The following is a 20,675-nucleotide window of genomic DNA, read 5'->3' as shown; positions in this document are numbered from 1 at the left end:
CTCTGCAAGGGACCACGGCAGGAAAGAGGTCGGCATCTTTCTGAAACAGAAGGAAGGCCAGTAGGGGCTGGGGAGGGAGAGGTAGGAGATGATTCTGAAAGGCAGAGCACAGAGGACACAGGCTTCGAGAGCCATGGTGAGGACTCTGGGGGTAGGCTGAGTAACACCCCTCCGGCTGCTGTGCTGAGAGTAGAGCGAATGGAGGCAAGTGGGCAGAGGGAGACCAGGGATGAGGCTGTTGGTGCGTATCTCCTGACACTGGCTGTGCAGCCTCAAGTGAGACGCTCGACTTTTCTGGGCCTCACTATTGCCCACATATATGGAGGTAATGTGGGGCAAATTTTGTTCACTCCCAGGAGGAGCTCCCGACCAGCTAGATGGAACAGGCTGTGGGTGATAGGAAGCTCTCCATCAGCACAAACATCGTACTGAGGCTGGCTCCACCACGCGAGATTTTGTGAAGAGCATTCAGACACCAGAGGAGGGTTGGGTAGAATGACCTCCCTGGTCGCTGACCCTGACTCTCTGTGAGCCATTATTCTAGCCCTACCTCTGGACCTGTCTTGCTGGGTGACCTCAAATTGGTTACTTCCCCTCTCCGTGCCTCAGTTCCCAAGTGAGGACAGAACTAGCTGGATGATCACTCTTGGTCCTCCCACCAGAACATTCGCCTCTTCATCCATTCTCAGTCTTTACCCCAACCCCCACTCACAATGGCCACCGTCTTGGCAGCTGGATGCTCCATGAGAACCTGGTCTTAGTCTTGGCAGAAAGTCCTCTGCATGTCCATCCATTTCAGTTCAAGCATCCTGGGTGACCTTTGGGCTGGAAATCCCTCTGCTCATCCTGGACAGGGGTTATTTTCTTTGGAATCACTCTGGATGGCCCCGGAACCAGGGCTTGCTTCTGTGCACAGCCTCCCATTCTGTCACCACCACATAAAGGCCACCAGCCCCTAGCAGATCCCAGGAGACTGTGCAGAGGAGCAAGGATTTGCGGACATCCTCCTCCAAACCTGTGAGTGGTGGGCTTTCTCCTGATGGCACCCCACGTGGCGATCTTCAGAATGTTTGGGGGGCAAGAGACAGAAGGATGGGGCCACTTGGATTAGCTAATATTTTGAGTGTAGCATTATTATTGACATCCAGAACTCTGATCAGAGGATGAAGACAGCAAGATGGTGTGTGTGGGGGGGGTGCCCCCTAACCTTGACTCTGGGAAGGGGCCAGAGTGGGCTTCACAGTGGGCGTGATGTCTTACTGAAGCTGGAGAGTCAGTAGGAAATAACTTAGGTAAAATTGCAAAGACAAGGAGGCAGAGGAGCTAGCATGTGCAAAGGACCTTTGTGTAAAGAGCATAGACTTGGAACTAAGTGTGACTTGCCAAATTCCAGCTCCTCCACTCACTGGCTGTGTGTTTCTGGGCAAGTTGCTCTAGCTTTCTGATCTGGGTTGCCCATCTGTAAAACGGCAGATGACCACATCTACCTTAAAGGAATGTTAAGTGTAAGAGTAACAGATGCTTATCAAAGATGATCCTTTTCTCTCTGGGTAATTCTCACTCTTGTTCCTCCTGGTGTCAAAGTGTTAAGACAAGATGCTTCAGCTTTGGAAACTTGTTCTCTTGTGCGGCCTGCTCACTGGGACCTCGGCATCTCTTCTTGGAGACCTTAGCAACGACCTGAATAATGTTGTGGACAAGCTGAAACCTGCTGTTGAGAAAGGACTTGAGACCATTGACAATACAGTTGAATGTGAGTTATCAAGATGATTGGCCTAAATTCTATGCCCGCATTACCAGAGGCTGCCACCAGGGGATGCTCTTTATGAGTGGTTTGCTGAGAAAGGTGGCTACTCAGTTCTAGTTCATTCACTTATTTTTCTAGGAATAAGCAATGCTCAAATGAGTATCCCTTTACACACGACATCATGGCAAACTTTTCCTAATATACGCGTCGGATAAATTCCTAAAAGTGAGATTTCAAAAGTTCAAAAGGTATGCACATTTTAGGGGCGCCTGGTGGCTCAGTCAGTTAAGCGTCCGACTCTGGCTCAGGTAATGATCTCGCAGTTCACGAGTTCAAGCCCCACGTCGGGCTCTGTGCTGACAGCTCGGAGCCTGGAGCCTGCTTCCGATTCTGTGTCTCCCTCTCTCTCTGACCCTCCCCCCATTCATGCTCTGTCTCTCTCTATCTCAAAAATAAATAAACGTTAAAAAAATTTTTTTAAATAAAAAAAAGGTATGCATATTTTAAATTACAGTCGTTGTTGACAAATAATCCCTTACATTAACATTCTCTCCGTTAGTCTTGGGAGAGCGCCTTCCCCTCCCCCACCCTTGGCAGCACTAGTATGGGCAACTTAAGTGTTTTGCTAATGTCATAGACAAAAGATTATGACTCATTTCACTTTGCATTTCTCCAATTATGAAAGAATCCACTCATTTTTTCCATATTTTATTAGCTGTTTACATATTTTAGCACATTTTGTTCATATTCATAGCCTATTCTTCTGCTACGTTGTTCAATGTTCTTATTAATTTGTATTAGTTCATTGGAAATTAGCCATACTTAAGCCCTCAGCCTAGGTAGCTTTTTTTTTAAGTTTCTTTATTTATTTTGAGAGAGAGAGCACACACACACACACACACACACACACACACGCACACACACACACACACGTTTGAGTGGGGAGGGGAAAAGGGGCAGAGAGAGAGGAGGGAGAGAATCCCAAACAGGCTCCGGGCTAACAGCAATGCTAACAGCTCCAAAATGGAGCTTGATCCCACAAACTGCAAGATCATGACCCGAGACAAAACCAAGAGTCAGATGCCTAACCAACTGAGCCACCCAGGCACCCCTAAGCCTAGGTAGCTTTAAAGCTACCTAGCTTTATATTTATTTAATTTTGTCTCCTTTTTTAATTCTGATTTCTTTTTGTTTTTGTTGTTTTGTAAATGTTTATCTATTTACTTTCAGAGAGAGAGGGAGAGTGGGAGCCGGGGAGGGGCAGAGAGAGAGGGAGAGAGAGAGAATCCCAAGCAGGCTCTGTGCAGAGCCCAACTTGGGGCTCGATCTCACAAATTGTGCTCTGAGTCGAAAACAAGAGATGGACCCTTAACCAACTGAGGCACGCAGGCACCCCTTTACGAATGCCTCTAAATGCCTGCTGCCAAGCTCTCATCCTCGAACTCCCATTTGCCACTTTTATGAGTTGGAGCCATACTTTTCCCTTGATTCTGGATTTTCCATTTCTTAGTTTATTCTCTTCATTTTGTTTGACCCAGTTTCTGAAACGTGTGAACATCTCATTCAGAGCAATAGACCACCCCCCCCACCTCAACTAGAAGCTGGTGTACAATCGATATCAATTGCCTCGTTCGTTGATCGATTGCTCTGGGTACGAATGATGAGTATGTATTAGTATGAAGGCAGCACGGAAGGAACAAAGGCTCCCCAGCCACACGACTTTAGGCACATTTCTTAACCTTTCGGTCCTTTATTTCCTCATCTGAAAATGCAGATAATAACAATATCTACCTCATTTGGGTTGTTAGGAAGAGTAAATAAAATAACATAGGCAAATGGTCTTACCTAGCGCCTCGTACATGGTCACTGCTCCATAAATGGCACACAACTCTCAATGGCAATTGTTTTTGTCAGCTATCCTTCAGAAATTGAAGGCTGACGTGGCGGTGCTTCAGGATTCCAAGGTTTGGCAGCTGGCCAAGCAGAAGCTGCAGGAAGCTGAGAAGTTGGTGAACAATGCTCTTTCGAAGGTCCTCTCACTTAAGGATGGGACTTTGAGGTGAGTTGATGCTTCAAGGTGGAGAGCTTTGCTTCAGGAAAAGGGAACACACATCTTTGGGGAGGTGAGTTTAAGATCAAAGACAGAAAGGTGGATAAACCTTGCTCCTCCTCATAGAGCTGAGGCCGTCTGAGGCCAGGTTCATCAGGGCTTGGGCAAATTAGAAGCAGGGCCGTGGGGCCAGTCCGAGCAGCTCATGGGTTGGGGCTTCCACATTCTGTAATTTCGGGATCCCGGTGAAGGTCCCTTTAATCCTCACCCCCACCTGCTTGCTGGTGCCTGAAGTCCCTCTTCCAAGGAATAAGACCTTTCTTCTCCAAATATAGCTGAGGGTAAAAGTCTGGATCCCCTCAGGAGAGAGAAAACTGGAATTCATACCACATAGCTGGCTCCACACATAGAGTTTTGGAGTCAGACGGTTCTGGGTTCAAGTTCTGATGCTGACACTTATTGCCCCCTGGAACCTGTGGGGGAAATGACATCCATCTGAGTGCCCGTTTTTGCTACGCCCCAACACGGAGAGGATCAAACTTCCGAGCAGGGCGACCGTGAAGGCCAAAGAAGGCAGGAGTGGTGAGGCCCAAATGCTCAGAGTGATGCTGGCGTCAGGGAAGCATGGCTGTCACGAGGAATAACAAAGGCAAACTGTGGTTTTTGCACAGCGTGAACATCCTTAACTCCCGCATCCTGAATATCAGAATTGAACTGACTCCTGATGGCGAAGGCATTAACATAAGGGTCCCCGTCACCGCTAATGTCACCCTGGCTCTGTGAGTATGCATTCGAATCTGGGATTGGGGAGTGGCAGTGCAGCATGGCCAGGGGATTCCCAAATTGGAACCAGGCACTTTTCCATGCTGCTATGTGGCCTTGGGCCTCAGTCTCCCAATCTGTAAATGAGGGGGCCTTTCCAGCTCTAAGATCTGAGCCCTTAAAATGTTCCGGTGAACTTTGGCCATCACCAAGTCTCTTTTAAAAGAACCTTCCAGGGGCGCCTGGGTGGCTCAGTCGGTTAAGCGTCCAACTTCGGCTCAGGTCATGATCTCGCGGTTCGTGAGTTCAGGCCCCGCGTCGGGCTCTGTGCTGACAGCTCAGAGCCTGGAGCCTGTTTCAGATTCTGTGTCTCCCTCTCTCTCTCTGACCCTCCCCCATTCATGCTCTGTCTCTCTCTGTCTCAAAAATAAATAAACGTTAAAAAAAAATTTTTTTTTTAAATAAATAAATAAATAAATAAATAAATAAATAATAAAATAAAAGAACCTTCCAGGGGCGCCTGGGTGGCTCAGTCGGTTAAGCGTCCGACTTCAGCTCAGGTCATGAGTTCGAGCCCCGCGTCAGGCTCTGGGCTGATGGCTCAGAGCCTGGAGCCTGTTTCCGATTCTGTGTCTCCCTCTCTCTCTGCCCCTTCCCCCATTCATGCTCTGTCTCTCTCTGTCCCAAAAATAAATAAACGTTAAAAAAAAATTTTTTTTAAAGAAACTTCCATTAAATATTTCTGAAATCGTAACATTTGTACGATTGTAAAATTTGTAAATTTTACAATCTAATTGTAAAATTTGAAAAATTGAGAAAACATGAGCATTCACAACTCTTTGGCAAAATTTCCTCCAGCATTATCTGCTCTCTTGAGACTCTCTTTGAATAGCAGGGACCACTGTGCCTAATGCATACAGTATTGTACAGTATATAACGAAGGACGTGTGTGACAAATACAATTTTAAGGTATATTAATGACTTTAAGAAAGATAGCTAGGAGAATGAGCATGTGTGGAAGCAGATAAATGGAGGACACGGGGGCTCCATCATTCATTGGCAATGAGATCTTGGGATGGTTGCTTAGCCTGTCTGTACCAGTATTTCCCCATTTTGAAAATAGAGATAATAGTGCTTTTCCCTCATGGTGTTTGTGTAATGACATGGATTAATCCAGGCATTTTAGAAATGCCTGGCATATAATTTGCCCTCGATAACTGTTAACTATTGTTATTATTTTAATTATTACAGTGGTGCTATATAAAAATGTCGTATGAGCCATATCCACGTGGCTAGGCAAAGACGCCCCTAACATAAATATGTCAGTCTCATAAGGAATATAGATGACACTGACATCAGCCATAGACATCTGGGTAGTGTGTACCCAGTGGAGGAAGCTTAGCAGGCCTTCTCGACTTGCATTCACTGGGAATCTTATTTCCTACAGGCCTCTCCTTGGCAAGAAGGTCAACCTGAAGGTTTCTTTGGACCTCCTGACTAGCCTCAGACTTGAAACCGATGCCCAGACTGGCATCCCCAAAGTGGTCGTGGGAGAATGCCTCAGTGACTCAGACAGCATCTCCATCACCTTGCTGGACGGGTAAGGCCCTTGTTCCACCTCAGCAGAGCTGGGCTCTCAGGGGAGTTGAGGACCCCTAATCTCAGCCCTATTCCTATACCCACGAGACAGCACCATGTGGCGAAAAGGAGTGTCGGCTCTGGAGTCAGACAGACCTTGGTTCAAATACCGGCTCTGCTACCAGCTTGTAACGTTGTGACCAACTTAGCCCCTCCGAGCCTCAGTTTTCCCTTCAGTGAAGGTGATAATAATGCCTACTCCTCAGTTGCTGAGCCAACCAGATGGAAAGACACAAGTGTTTGGCACCCAGCCTGGCACACACTAAGCTCTCAGGGATCATAATACCCATGCGGACTCTGTCTCCTTGTTCTCTCCGTTACCGAGACCAGAGTGTTGACCTCTGAGCACGAATCTGTTCGTTCCACCTTACGGTGCTGCCAGGATTCTGCTTCCTGCTTTTTGAAGCTCTGTTGTTTTGTGCATGTGCACATTTAGGATTGTTACTTTTTCTTGAAAAATGGACCCCTCTATCATTATGTTATATCCCGTAATAACAACAACAACAAACTGTATTCACCTTCTTGCCTCCATGCGGGGGTGGGGGGAGAAGAGAAGTCAGTGCTTACCATGGGCTCTAATTTCCGATTGCCCCCAGAGAGGCCTCCACCCACTGGAAAATTCCCAAAATGAGATCTTGAAAACTCAATCCTCTCCATTAAAATCATCGATCCCTGTTAATCCACAAAACCTGTGCCTTAAACTGTGCTTGAAAGGGCACGTTTGGTGGGGAAAGAGGATTGGGAGAGGAAGGGTGACCCTGGAGGTGGCTCATGGAGGAGGAAAGGCTGGAAGCTGAGGGCTGGGGCAGGTTGGCTTTGGTAGGAAACAAGGCTGGCTTCTCAGCTCTCAGCCGTGAGGGCTATGAGCAGAGGTCACTCTACCATACCCCTCTTGAGGGATATGACCGCAGGTTGCCTGAAGTTCCCTCCCCCCGCCCAAACCAAAGAAAGGCTCTCCTGCCTGATGTTATTTGGGAAGGCTGGGATACAAAGTGACAGACCTGAGCCCTGCTGGATACGGCCTTGTCTGCAGGTCCCAGGGAATTCATCCTGTCACTCTGGGTCTCAGTGTCCACATCTGTGAAATGGCATTCCTCTCTACTGCCCCCAGCCTGCTCACCCCAAGTGCTCCCCACAGCTGTCTGGGCTCAGTATGAGCTGGCCCCACCCTCAGATCACTGCACTCTTGCCATCACTCACTGCGTTCCAGGCACCCTGGCCCTTACTCTGGGCTCAGAGAAGCTCTCTCCCACCTCTAGACCTGTCCTTGTTCCGGCCTCCTAGAACACCTTGCCCCTCCACCTCCATGTTCTTCTTAACCTTCAGGTTCTAGCAATGCTTCCTCCTGGGGCACCTGGGTGGCTTAGTTGGTTAAGCGTCTGACTCTTGATTTCAGCTCAGGTCATGATCTCATGGTTTGTGAGTTCAAGCCCCACATCGAGCTCTGTGCTGACAGTGCTGAGCCTGCTTGGGATTCTCTCTCTCCCTCTCTCTTTGCCCCTCCCCTGCTTGCACACATGCTCTCGCTCTCTATCTCTCAAAATAAATCAATAAACTTAAAAAAAAGATTTTAAAAAGTTTCCTTCTATTCTCCCTCGAAATAGTCTACTCTAGCTCTTTGGAGTACTTGTCCCAAGTTGTCCTTATATATTTAATTCTATATTTACTTCATTGCTTCTTTTAGCCAAAAATGCTTGAACATCTGCTATGTCCCAGATAGGCTCTGAACTCTGGAGAATTTTTGATGACAACAGACAAGGACCCTGTTTTCCTGGAGTTTATTGTCCTGAGGGAAAGGCAGGCAGACAAGCTTCCAGTCCATCTGTAAAGAGCCCTCAAAGAAAACGTCAGATTATAATGTCAGACACATAGCGGTCTGATGCAAAGCACTCTCTTAGGCGAGCAGTCAGGGAAGGCTGCTCGGAGGAGGTGTCGGGCATGCTGAGAGCTGAAGCTGGGAAGGAGCCAGAGTTAGCAAGACTTGTTTCATGCTTAGGTACCAGGAGGCATAGTGCTTGTGTTTTGCTCCTCCCTGTGGCCCCAGCCCAGCTTAGTGCCTGGCATGTAGGTGGTGATCTGTAAATATGTGTTGAATGAATAAATGAATCAATGAAGTCTTAAGGTTGTGAGGAGACTCTCACAGGTTGAGGTGAGCCTCTGGTCAGACGTGGGGTGCCCCTGAACAGCACTCTGTGGTTAGAAAGGCGTCACAGTGTCCCTGGGTCTATGTGACTTCAAGGTGCTACATCATCTCCCACCCTCCTCCCGCTGCTATGTGGCAGTTCTCCCCACTTGCCTGGCTTTATCAGTTGCCTCTCTTTTCCAGCCACAGTCAACTGATCAACAAGATCCTGAACTCCATGACCACCATCCTGGAAAAGACTGTGTCCCACCTAATAGAGAAGGATGTGAGTCCTCCACTCCTGGGGGCCCAGAGACATGAGGGGGGCGGGGGGGAGAAGGGAGGCAGGTGTACCATTCACAGGCCTGATCGTATTCTCTGGCACCTTTTTTTCCAAGGTGCAAACTTCTCCTTGGGCTGTCAGCTGGAACCTGCACCCCTTTATTCAGCCTGGGGAGCAGGAGAGAGGAGCAGGGCCTGACAGTAGCTGAAATCATTGGGTCCCAAACTTGAGCCACTGGCCATATCTACCTGGCCTTTTTAGCTAATGTGTTCCTTTAAACAATGCAATTTTACTTAAACTTATTTAAATACATTTATCTTAAAAGAAAACTATATCTCCACCATAATTAGAAATTAATATCACTTAGATAATTAATTAAAACAATAAACACCAACCTGTAAAAATAGGTATTTTCATCATTTTCATACGTACACACATATGTACACACAAAGTTCCAGAGATTCTGAATCAGTCATTCTGGAAGGGGGCTGGGAATCTGGGTTTGTGAAAGAAAAATCCTCCACGTGGCTCTGTGATTCACTGAACGGGAGCCTCACTACTCAAAATGTGGTCCTCTGACCAGTAGCATGGACCCTCACCAGGGAGCTTACTAGAAATGCAGGCTCTCAGCCTGCCCCCCTGCCCCATCATCACCCCAGACGTGCTGAGTCAGAATTTGCATTTTAGTGAGATCCTCAGGGGATTGTACACACAGAATGGTGAGAAAATCTGCTCTATGGTTCCCAGGGCCCCATTTGATTCCTTAAAATTCCAGGGTGCCAAGGTTCAAGATTTCCAAGAGTGTAGGGTTCTGGGATGTGAACATTCTAGATTCTCAAGGTTCTAGGGTTCCAATGTTCTAAGGTTTTAGAATTCTAACATCCTATTGTTCTCTAGTTTTAGACTTCTAAGTTTCTGTTGTTCTAGAATCCTAAGGATCAAAGGTTCTGAGATACTCCTGGGCAGCTGGCAGTTTCTCCCCAGCTGATAATGATTTGTCCTCCTTCCTGTTCCTGGCCCTCCTCCCCCTCCCTCCTTCCCTTCTGCCCTGTTTCTCCGCCCGCCCCCCCCCTCCCGCCCCACAGGTGTGCCCATTGATCCACCTCTTGGTCTCCACGGTGGATGAACATATTTTACATGACATCATTGGTAAGTCACAGCCTGGGGACGGTGGCAGGGGGGGAGCTTTTCCCTCTGCAGCCTTCTAACGTTAAGCATGAACCCTGCACCCACCCCACGGTAGGTCTGGCCAGGGGACCCTGGAGAAGCAGGAGGACCCAACGTCTGAGCAAGCTGGGGAGTGTGGCTGGATGGAGTCTTTGCAGAACTGAGGGGGTTCTGTGGGCCTCTGAGAGCTCTCTATCATCCCTCTTTAAACCCACAGAACCTGCCTATGAGATGTGAGAAAGAAGAGCGGCCATATCTGGGTTCAAATCCTGGCTCTGATATTTAGCAGCTATGGGGCCTTGTTCAAGTGGGTCTGCCTCTCTGAGCCTGGGTTTCCTCCCGGGTGAACCAAGATTGTAAACACCGGAGGCTGATGAGTGGATTCAGAGGAAAAGCTGGCCTCTTTCCCTCCTTGTGAAAAGCCGTGGCTTCTCCTCCAGCCATGGGGGGTGGGGGAGCGGCTTTCTTTGTTCTCTGGGTCTCCAGGTGTGGCTGGGGTTGCCGAGCAGTAGAAGTGGGTAGGTGAAGGTATCAGGGTCCTGGAGGTGGCCCTTCTATGGAAACAGCCACAGGTCAGTTCCTTGGGCGATCTCTCTACACTCTGCATACACCATCCCGTTGGAGCCTTGCAACAACCCTGTGGGGTGGGTGCTGTCATTATACCCATTTTACAGATGAACAAACTGAAGCTCAGAGAAGTGGACTGACATGCCTGAGGTCCCATGGCTGTCAGACTGACCCGCTGGAGAGCAGCAGCCATTGGGGTCTGGTTTCTATTGGAGAATGAGGCCTGCTATTTATTTTGTCCCTTCAGATAAACTTCCAAAGGACAGCAAACTGCAAGCTGCTGCCTGAAGAGGGGCATGAGGAGGGCTGCTGTGATGCCCAACCAAAGGTAAGGGGTGGCTCTGTGCCCCATTCAGGGGATGAGGCCCCTCCACAGGCACCTGTGGTGAAGCCAAAGCAAGGCTTGGCTTCTCTCTTTTTAGCAGCAGGCTGAGCCCTAATTTTGGTCATAGACTGAGCTGTGACCCTGGCCCCAGCCTGAACCCTGACCTGGTCACACTCTGCACCTTGAGCCTTATTCCGACACCCAGAATGAGCCTGGATCCTAGTCACAGACTGAGCCCTGACCTTGATCTCAGACTGATCCACGATCCTGGTCATATACCGAGCCCTGAACCCTGGCTCTAGTCTTGGCCTCTGATCAGTCTTTTCACATCTGCCATTGCTCCTAAGGTGAGGGGAGAGAAGGGTGAGGGGAGGAGGATAGGTCCGTGTCAGGTGCCAGAGACAAACCCCAAACCACAGGTGCCAGTCCCTTCTCCAAGATGTGAGACTCTGTAGGATATTGTGGGAAAGAGTTCGGGCAGCAGGGTCTGGTGGCTGACAGGGATCCACAACAACCCCACTGCGGTCAGTGCCCTAAGCCCTTGCGGTCTCATTCCAGCTCAGTTCCCAGTGGCTTGACTGTGCCCCACGTAGCATCTCCATCTGGTAAAGGTACAGCCACCATCCAACCAGAGTGACAGCCTAAGTGCAGCCAGAAGGAGCCCTCGCAGATCCTTCTCCTCATGGTTGGGATAGCAGCCTCTGTGCTCACCGCCCTCCACCCCCTGCAATAAAAAAACAATTTCTGCACCCTCCTGTGTGGCTCCTTTTATTCCCTCCATTGGGATGGGGAGGGGGCGACTGGGGCGGTAGAGACCTGGGTGGGATCTGGAAGGGATATTTGGGACTATCCATCTTGTTTCACAAGGCACAGAGAGGGCAAGAGACTGACCCAGGGCCACACAGCCAGTCGGTGGCAGTGGCAGACCCCTTGATTCATCCATTCACACGCTCGGCAGGTATTTAGTGAGTCCCTACTGTGGACCAGGCAGGCAGTGGGAATGGGACAGTCACATTCTGGGTGACCCCACCTAGTGCTTTCGTCCCCTGCCCTCCAGGGACTCTGAGAGGCCTTGTGGAGGACCAGGGACATCTGATCCATGGGCTCAGGAGTACAGAGAAGAATGACGTAGGGTCAGGGGCCTAGGCCACATCCCAGCCTGCCCCTCCGTGCCCCCTGAAGGGCTGGAGCTGAGATCAATTCAAGCAACCCCCGAGAATACCCATGGTCCCCAGACTCCAGGGCTCATCTCCCCTCCAACTGCCAGCCTGAGAGCCTGTCTGTGCGCCCACCTGCCAGGCTGCACAGAGGCCCAGCCAGCCTAGTGAAGCCAAGGGTCCCTTGGAGACCAGCTGCTGTCTCCAGCCGAGGTCCCTTCTTCCACACTCCAGAGCTCAGCTCACCCCAGGCTGTGCCAGGCCATGGTTGAGTCAGCATCGCTCTGCTTATGTTACCACCACTGCCATCCTGGGGAGCTGCCTTTGCTGGCCACATGTGACCTCACCAATTCTTAACAACAGCCAGGAAACACTGTTCTCATCCCCATTTGACACATGAGGAAACTAAGGCTCACAGAGGGAAAGTGACTCATCAAGGTCACACAGTAAGCAAGTGGCAAATCTGGATTTGAACACACAACTATGAGAGCCTTTGCTCAGAGAAGTGACATCCCATCACCCAGGCACTTTGGCTGCCTCCTCGGCCCCCAGCAGGCACTGCTTTCTTCTGCCCTGGACACACGAGAGCCTCTCGAGGCTGCTCTTCCTCCCTACATGCAGGCCTCAGTTTCCCCTTTGCCCTGCAGGGAGGAGGATGCCACCCCATCCAAAAGGGACCGCCTCATGGGGTCCAGTCACCTCAAGGGACTCTTGAGTCCCTGGAGTGGCCTGGAGGGGCCTCAGACCAGCTCTCCTGAGTGATCCCGTGAGGACCTCAGTTCAGATGTGCCAAGGGGCTGCTGGGCACAGGGCGAGGGCCAGGGAGTTAGGCACATCTGAGCTCAAGATGGCCCCTGCCACTTTCTAGGTCTGAAATCTTGGGTAATTTACTTAGCCTCTCAGAATATGGAGTTTCTCCCCTGTAGGGAATTAACAGTAAAACCTCGGTCACTAGGCTGTTGCGAGGATGGGAAGTGTTTAACTAGGGCCTGATAGCTATTGCGTCCCCTCTACACGCTGAAATTGCTATCACAACCACCCTAGTGTTTGTTGATTGACTGCTAACTGCCCTGATGTGGTAGAGAAAACCATGGTCCTGGGAGATCTTGGGTTTTCACCCCGTCTTTATCACAACACTGCCAATGGTCTCCCAGTGGTCATTCTCTCCCCTCCCCAGATTTTAACTGGGCCCATCGTCCCCAGCCAGAGACTACATTTCCCAGCCTCCCTTGCAGTAGCCATGCGATTAAAGTCTGACCAATGGCATATCAGCAGAAATGATGTGTTTGAAAGGAAGGAGTTCCTGGCTGGCTGGCTCAGTGTGTGGAGCATGTGACTCATGATCTTGGGTTGTGAGTTCAAGTCCCACATTGGGAACTGAGCTTTAAAAAAAAAAAAGAAGAAGAAGGGGGGGTCCCTCTACTTTCTTCCTTCTATCAAGTTAGAAATGGGAATGAGCAGAACTGCCTGAGACCTAGAGGTGGAAGCTGTGTACTGAGCCAGCAGAGCTGCTCCTAAAGCCCCTGACCACCCACCTCTGGGCTCCATGGCAGTAAAAGAATGAGCTAGCTTATTTAAACCAGTGTGTTTTGGGGTCTCCTTGTCAAGGCTACTTTGTCTCTATTCCACCTGCCTCCTTCTGCCAATAACGTGCTGTGTGACATTAGCCTGCTAACTTCTCTCTGAGCCCTGTTTTCTTATTTGCACAGAGATCCCTAAAGGCCCTTCCTGTTCCAACAGGACAAAAGTTAGTGCTCCCTCCAGACTTGAATGCGAAAGAGAATAAACATTTATGGAGTCCCTACCACATGCCAGGCACTGTATTAGACTGGTGATTCTTTGCCCCCTAGGGGCATTGGCAATGTCTGGAGACATTTTAATTGTCACAGATTGTTGCAGATGCTACTGGCATGTCGTGAGTAGAGGCCGGGGATTGTCACTTAGCATTCTACAATACACAGGACAGCCTCTCACAAAAAAGAATCATCCAGGCCAAAATGTCAATAGTGTTGAGAATTCCTGTATTAAACCTTTATGCACATTATCTCACTGAATTCCGTTTTTTTCTGAGGGATGCAGTGAATGGGTCTTGGGGGAAGATGTGGCAACTAAGTAAGGCTCAGAGAGGTGAAGTGACTTGCCCAAGGCCACACAGCTGGTCAGGGGCAAAGCTGGATTTAATCCAAAGTCACCCTCCTCCAGAGCCGGTGCTTCCCTTCTGGTGGGGGAAGAAGGGTGAGTTTTCCTTTCTCGCTGTTTTGTGACAACCCCTCCTCCCACAAAAAATACACAAAGGAGGTCTCAAAATTCAGGGCTTCTTTGGGCAGTAACCAACTGGAGTCAGTGCCAAGCCTTTGTCCATGCTGTTATGTCTACTGGGGACACCATTCCTCCTCCCTCCCCAGCTGGCTAAATCCTGCTCAGCCTTAAAACTTTGCTCAGGGGCGCTTGGGTGGCTCAGTCGTTTAAGTGTCCGACTTTGGCTCAGGTCATGATTTTATGATTCATGAGTTTGAGTCCCACATGGGGCTTTCTGCTGTCAGCCTCAAACCCACTTTGGATCCTCTGTCTTCTCTCTTTGCCCCTCCCCTGCTCCCCCTCCCTCTCTCTCTCTCTAAAATAAATAAACATTAAAAAAAAAGGAAGAAAGAGTGTCAACTCTGGTTAGTATGGTTTTTCCCTTCTTTTTTTTTTTAATATTTATTTTTGAGAGAGGGGGAGGGGCAAAGAGAGGGGAACAAAAGATCTGAAGCAGGCTCCACCCAATGGGGGCCGCCAACCAGCGAGCCTCGAGATCATGACCTGAGCTGAAGTCGGATGCTTAACCCACTGAGCTGCCAGGCGCCCCAGTTTTCACCTTTCCTATTCACCTTTCCTATTCATCAATCTGCCGCCATGAGCCCGTGAGCTCCTTGAGGGCAGGTACCTCGCTCCTCTCAACAGCCCCAGCGTCCAGAAAAGGACCAGATACAGTACAAGCACTAACAAATGTTGAATGAGTGAGTGAATGAATGAATGAATGAATGAATCTCTTCTGTCTGTATACAATCAGACACCATCTCCAGGACACCTGAGTGGGTAGGTGCACAGGAAATTTCTAGCAAGCCAGAACTGGGAGTCTTGTCATCATTTTCTGTCAATCAGGGCCAGATACCTGGGACTTGAGGACATAAGTGATGGACTAGGACCAAATGCGGGGCTCCTAGGTAATTTAAGCCAGAACATGGGGTGGGTGGGGCCAAGGCCACTCGGCCCCACCGGTGACTAATGTGGGCAATGGAGGTGAAAGGAAAGAGGGTGCAGAAGTGACGAGGGCTCTGTTGTCAGCCTGGCGCCCCTGCTACCAGCTCTGGCTCAGACCTCAAAGAGGGGTGAGGGCTTCCTGGAGACGGTGACACCTCATGAAGGGGGCTTTGGGGACAAAGAGGCCATACGGAGGAGGAGAGGGAAGAACTGGCCTGAGGGAATATATGAGAAGAAAGAAGGCAAGACCTGACTGGACCCCGAATCAGCCAGAAAACAGAGAGCAAAACTGTCGCGCAGGCTCTTTTAAAGGTTTAATTCAGTTAAATAAATGCTGGATCTTTCCAATGTTTGCACCATCCCTTCAGGATAACATCTCAGGATCAAAATTATTTACCTTATGCCTTGGAACAGTATAGGATGCCAGGAACACATCATAGAACTTACCAACCCGGATCTTTCTATTTACACTAGGATGAGGGAGTATATACATTTCACCGTATATTTGCCAGCAGATAGACACTTTTATTTTAAATATTTGTTCTTTGAATGGGAGTGGAATAAACTTCATCACCCTGGAAGAGCTGAAGGTCCCAAGTTAGGAGAGGCAATTATTCCATCAACTCAAAAGATTATTTTCTCAACTTTTTTTTTTTTAATTTGGGGAAATACTGTGTTTTACAGCTGAATGAAAATACAGCTCTGAGAACTGTGCTGAGCTGGTGTCACAATGATGCAAGAAACTGGGACTGGGTGGGGGAACTGAACGGGGATGCTGAAATTTGACAAATTTCATTTGTTGGGGTGACTCACTTCTGTGTTAATGTTTGTTCAAGAAATAACATGGATTTTCCAAAAGGAAGAGGGTTGTTGAGCACCTAGCTAAGCCAGGCTCTGTGCCTGGTGACAGAAACAGGACCCCCTGCCCCTGAGCACAGCAGCCTTGAGGGGATCCTGCAAAGCTCCAAGTCCACGGCAGGGGCTGGGAGTGAAGAGGGCAGGACTCAGGTTCATAGCCCCCTGGGAGGTGGGGTTGAGAGAAAGACTCAGAGGAGGGGCTTCTGGCCCAGCCTGGGGCTGACGGGCATCTCATTTTAACAAAATGACATATTTTATGAAAAATAACCCCATGTTCCAGAAAACATCAAAAGTGAGAGGAGTGGCTCTGTTTTACTTTCTTTCTTTCTTTCTTTTTTTTTAATCTCGCGGGGCGCCTGGGTGACTAATCAGTTAAGGATTCAACTCTTGATTTTGGCTCAGGTCATGACCTCACCGTTCAGGAGTTCAAGCCCTGCATGGGGCTCTGTGCTGACAGCATGGAGCCTGCTTGGGATTCTCTTTTTCTCTCTCTCTGCCCCTCCCCTCTCTTGGTCTCCTCTCTCTCTCTCTCTCTCTCTCTCTCTCTCTCTCTCTCACACACACACACACACACACACACAAACAAATAAATAAACATTTTTTTAAAAATCTCCATAACGACTGGCTTAACAGAAGACAGCTGGATCCTCGCATCTGCTCTGCCTCCAGTCAGTTCCAATATCACATGTCATGGAGTTCTCAGAAAAATCTGCTCTACACTTGTGAGATAAATGAGAGAGAAGAGGCAAATAATGTCTTCACATTAATTCAAAAATTTTTTGGACCTCGCAGACCTCCTGGAAGTTTGTTGGGGGCCCCCAGACTACACTTTGAGAACCACTGGGCTAGTTACTAGGAAGCCATGGAAAGTTTCCAGACAGGAGAGAGACAATCTCAGCAATCAGTTTCAGGAAGTTTCCTCTAACAGGTGATATGTTGGGTGGGTTGAAAGGAGGCAAAGGCCATGGCTGGTCCAGGTCCCACCCAGGGCAGGAGCTGTTGGGGTGGAGAGCTGGGCTGTGGACAGAGAGAGAGGGTGGCTTCCAGGGAGGAGGTGCCCATGAGAGAGGTACAGCTAGGGAAGTCCATCCTGCAACTTAATCATGCTGAGCCTTTGCTATCCTGGGCCCCCCAGACTAGGCTCTGGGGCCAGAGCTGATGGCTCAGGAGCCTACATCCCACCGTCCTCAGCTTAGGAAGGAGAGAGTGTTGCAGGAAGGCACTAGACCTCACCTTTGGTTCTGATTCTCTTTATCTCATATCCAAGGTCAGTAGGCAAAGTCACATTTGTCCCTGTTGTCCTGCAAGCACTTGCCCATCCAAGTGACCCTCTGCCTACAGACACAACTGCTAACTAGAGCAGCTGTACTGACAATGGTATCTGTGGACCTGCATTTTACAACCTTGATCGAAGCTTCCAGAGTGTCTCACCTCACCATGCCACAATCACACTCCTTGGTATTTACCCAAAGGAATTGAAAAGATGTGTCCACACAAAAACCTGCACTTGGAGATTTTAGCAGATTTATTCATAACTGCCCCAGCTTGGAGGAACCAAGATGCCCTTCAACAGGTGAATGGATAAATAGACTGTGGCATATCCAGACAGTAGAATATGATGCAGCACTAAAAATAAATGAGCTATGGGGCTCCTGGTGGCTCAGTCACTTGAGCACCCAACTCTTGGTTTCTGCTCAGGTCATGATCTCGTGGTTTGTGAGATCAAGCCCTGAGTTGGGCTCCACACTGACAGTGGAGCCTGCTTGGGATTCTCTCTCCCTCTCTCTGCCCCTCCCCTGTGCTCTCCTCTCTCTCTCTCTCTCTCTCTCTCTCTCTCTCTCTCTCTCTCTCAATAAATAAATAAATAAACATTAAACAATTTTTAAAAAGAAAGGAATGAGCTATCGGGTCATGAAAAGACACAGAGGAAACTTAAGTTCATATTACTGAGTAAAAGAAGTCTACTAAGTGAAAAGGCTTCATACTGGATGATTTCAACTATATGAAATTCTGGAAAGGGCAAAACTACAGAGACAGTATAAAAAAATCAGTATTGTCAGGGGCTTGGAAGGAGGGAGGGATGAATTGGCAGAGCACAGAGAATTTTTAGGGCAATGCAACTGTTCTGTATACTGTAGAAGTAGATACACATCATTACACATCTGTCCAAACCTACTGAATGTACAACCCCCAGCGCGAGCCCTAAGGTAAACTGTGGGCGTTGAGTGATAATGATGTGTCAGTGCAGGCTCATCGTCATAACAACAGCCCACTCTGGTGGGGGATGCTGATCATGGAGGCTGTGCATGCACAGGGACCAGGAGGTATACCAGAAGTTTCCACACATTCTGCTCAAATCTGCTGTGAATCTAAAAGTACTCAGAAAAAGTCTATTCAAAACAAACAAACAAAAAAACCCTTCAAGGTGGAGGTTCCAAGCCTGGCATTGTGATTCCCTTAGAACCTGACCCCTGACTGCCTTTCTGCCTTCTCTCCTGGGCTTCCTGGCCTATGTTCTACAAAGAGGAGGCATGCAGTGATGTTTTGGTGGGTGGCCAGGAGCTCTCAAATGACCCACATTAGGATGGCCTTCTGGCTCTAACATGTATCCATAGGCAGAAAACATACTGGATAAAAGTGAGTCGTGATTAAGACCTTGGCTCTAGGATCTACCTCCTGGGTGTGGATCTTGGCTCTTCCAGGGCTGGAAGCACACCACTCAGCTTCTTGGAGCACAGCCTCTTTGCCAGTAATGTGAGTGTTGGAGCATCAACCCCTCATAGGGTTTGGAGAGGACGAAATGAGTGAGGTATGCAAAGCATGTGGTGTAAGGCCTAGGGAGGCAGAAGAACTTAGACACAGCCCCTAAAAGCTGACACATTAGCAGCAGAAACTGAAATCCTCAAACTCGGAACTGAACAGGGGGACAAACGGTCCCAGCTTTGGAGCCAGAGAGAGATTAAGTTCTACCAGGGAAATCTGTAATACCTTCTTGGTAAGGGTGAGTGAGATTAGAACAAGGCTTCAAAGAATGGCTCCTTAATTCATTCATTCTTTTCACACAGATCTATGGAGTATTTGCTACTTTCCAGGAACACAGGAATAGTTCGAACAAAGGTCCTGAGGTAGGAGGGGCAGGGCATAGCAGGGAAACAATGTGTAGGCAGCACTGGACGTAGGCTGCATTTAGGGATGGTTGGCGAGAGATCAGCATAAGGTCCCCACAGCTTGGACTTTGTGGAACTGTCTGATCTTTGCCAGAATGGTTAAATGACTTAGTGTGGCAGACAAGAAAGTACTGTTCAGCTGTCCCTTCAAGGAGACCTGCCACAAAGAAGTTAGCTGGCTATTCTCCATATCTATGTGTATGTCCAGTTGCACAGAACGAAGACTAGAGAGCAATGAGCCAAAGTGCTAGTAGAGGTTATCTCTAAATAGAGATATTGTTTTCTTTGTGCATTTCTATATTAAAAATGTTCCCTCGTGGGGCACCTGGGTGGCTCAGTCAGTTAAGCATCTGACTTCGACTCAGGTCATGATCGTGCAGTTCGTGAGTTCAAGCCCCATATTGGGCTCTGTGCTGATTGACAGTTCAGAGCCTGGAGCCTGCTTCAGATTCTGTGGCTCCCTCTCTTTCTGTCCCTACCCCCCCCCACAAACATTAAAAAATAATAAATAAACAAACAAACAAACAAACAAACATTTCCTTGTAAACAGGGATCATGTGAATAATCTGAAATATATGTTTTAATATATTTTTGAAATTAAAGCTTGAGTGGGGTCCCAGTTTTTGGAGCAAATGATGAAGCATATCTGCCCTTCAGGCCTTGAGGAACAAGCCTTCTCAGTGTAACAGAGAACTGTTCCTCCTACCCAATAAGAAGGCCTCAGCTCTGCTCTAAAAGGAGGAATTTGAGATGTGGTGTCAAAGTTACAAGCTTGGGCATAAGGCAGAACTAGATTCACAACCTGATTCTACTATAGACTAGCTCTGTGATCTTGGGCAAAATTTTCCTCTCTTGAGTCTTGGTTTCCTTTTCTGTAAACTGGGGCTAATAACAGTTTTTACATGGTAAGGTTGCTATGAGGATTCCACAAGCATTTGTGAAAATTGCCTGTCAGTGCTGGAATTATAATAGATGGGGGAACTGAGGCCAAGAAAGGGCATGAGGCCTGACCAGTATCAAAGAGCAAGGCATAGGTAGAGCCAGGCTAAAACTCAAGCCTCCCTGAACTGAAGCCAGGATACATCCCCCCTTGACTCCACTCAGAGTAGACTGAGTGGCTTCCTCCTTCACAGTCCTTTAGGTCCACCTCACTCATGGCACAAATGAGGAAACCAGCGGATAGGGCCATGAGTGAGAGTCATGAACGCAGCCTTCAGACTCTCTCAGGGCTCCCAACATTCTCTACACCTCTGCATTTGCTGACATTCGTGATGTGCAGTTTGAAATATGTTTTTGACACTTCCATCAAATGTCTTAAGTGAGTCCCTATCTCCTTAATCCTCTAGGACTTCTATGCAGGAATGTTTGCTTTGGAGGTATTGGATGGACGTGGTGTGATTGAGGACTTCTCATCAGTTTCCTAGTGCCACGTCTTCCCAGCAATGGGGCCATTCGCCATTTATAAAGTCTGCCCTACTGCAGAGCCATCAGGATTCAACTGACGGAGACCCAGGGCATCAGAGTGGTCCTGAAACTGACTCTACTTACCTGGGATCCCCACAGGTACTGCCCCAAGATGCTGAAAGTCT

The 20,675-nt window shown here is 48.6% G+C and overlaps 1 protein-coding gene and 1 long non-coding RNA gene across 2 annotated transcripts; both read left to right on the top strand.

Moving 5' to 3' along the window:
- Positions 1–1,596: 1,596 nt before the first annotated feature.
- Positions 1,597–8,810, top strand: BPIFA2 (BPI fold containing family A member 2). Its single transcript, XM_042930308.1, has 6 exons — positions 1,597–1,753; positions 3,662–3,806; positions 4,469–4,576; positions 6,007–6,159; positions 8,524–8,605; positions 8,718–8,810. The coding sequence occupies exons 1-6, from the start codon at positions 1,597–1,599 to the stop codon at positions 8,808–8,810; spliced, it is 738 nt and encodes a 245-aa protein (XP_042786242.1).
- A 723-nt stretch (positions 8,811–9,533) lies between these two features.
- Positions 9,534–11,410, top strand: LOC122215664. Its single transcript, XR_006200490.1, has 3 exons — positions 9,534–9,751; positions 10,584–10,664; positions 11,220–11,410. It is a non-coding gene; the product is annotated as an uncharacterized LOC122215664 (long non-coding RNA).
- The last annotated feature ends 9,265 nt before the right edge of the window (positions 11,411–20,675 follow it).

Source organism: Panthera leo, chromosome A3, assembly GCF_018350215.1.
Source record: "Panthera leo isolate Ple1 chromosome A3, P.leo_Ple1_pat1.1, whole genome shotgun sequence".
Classification (NCBI taxonomy): Eukaryota; Metazoa; Chordata; class Mammalia; order Carnivora; family Felidae; genus Panthera; species Panthera leo.
This window is presented reverse-complemented; position numbering and strand designations above follow the sequence as displayed.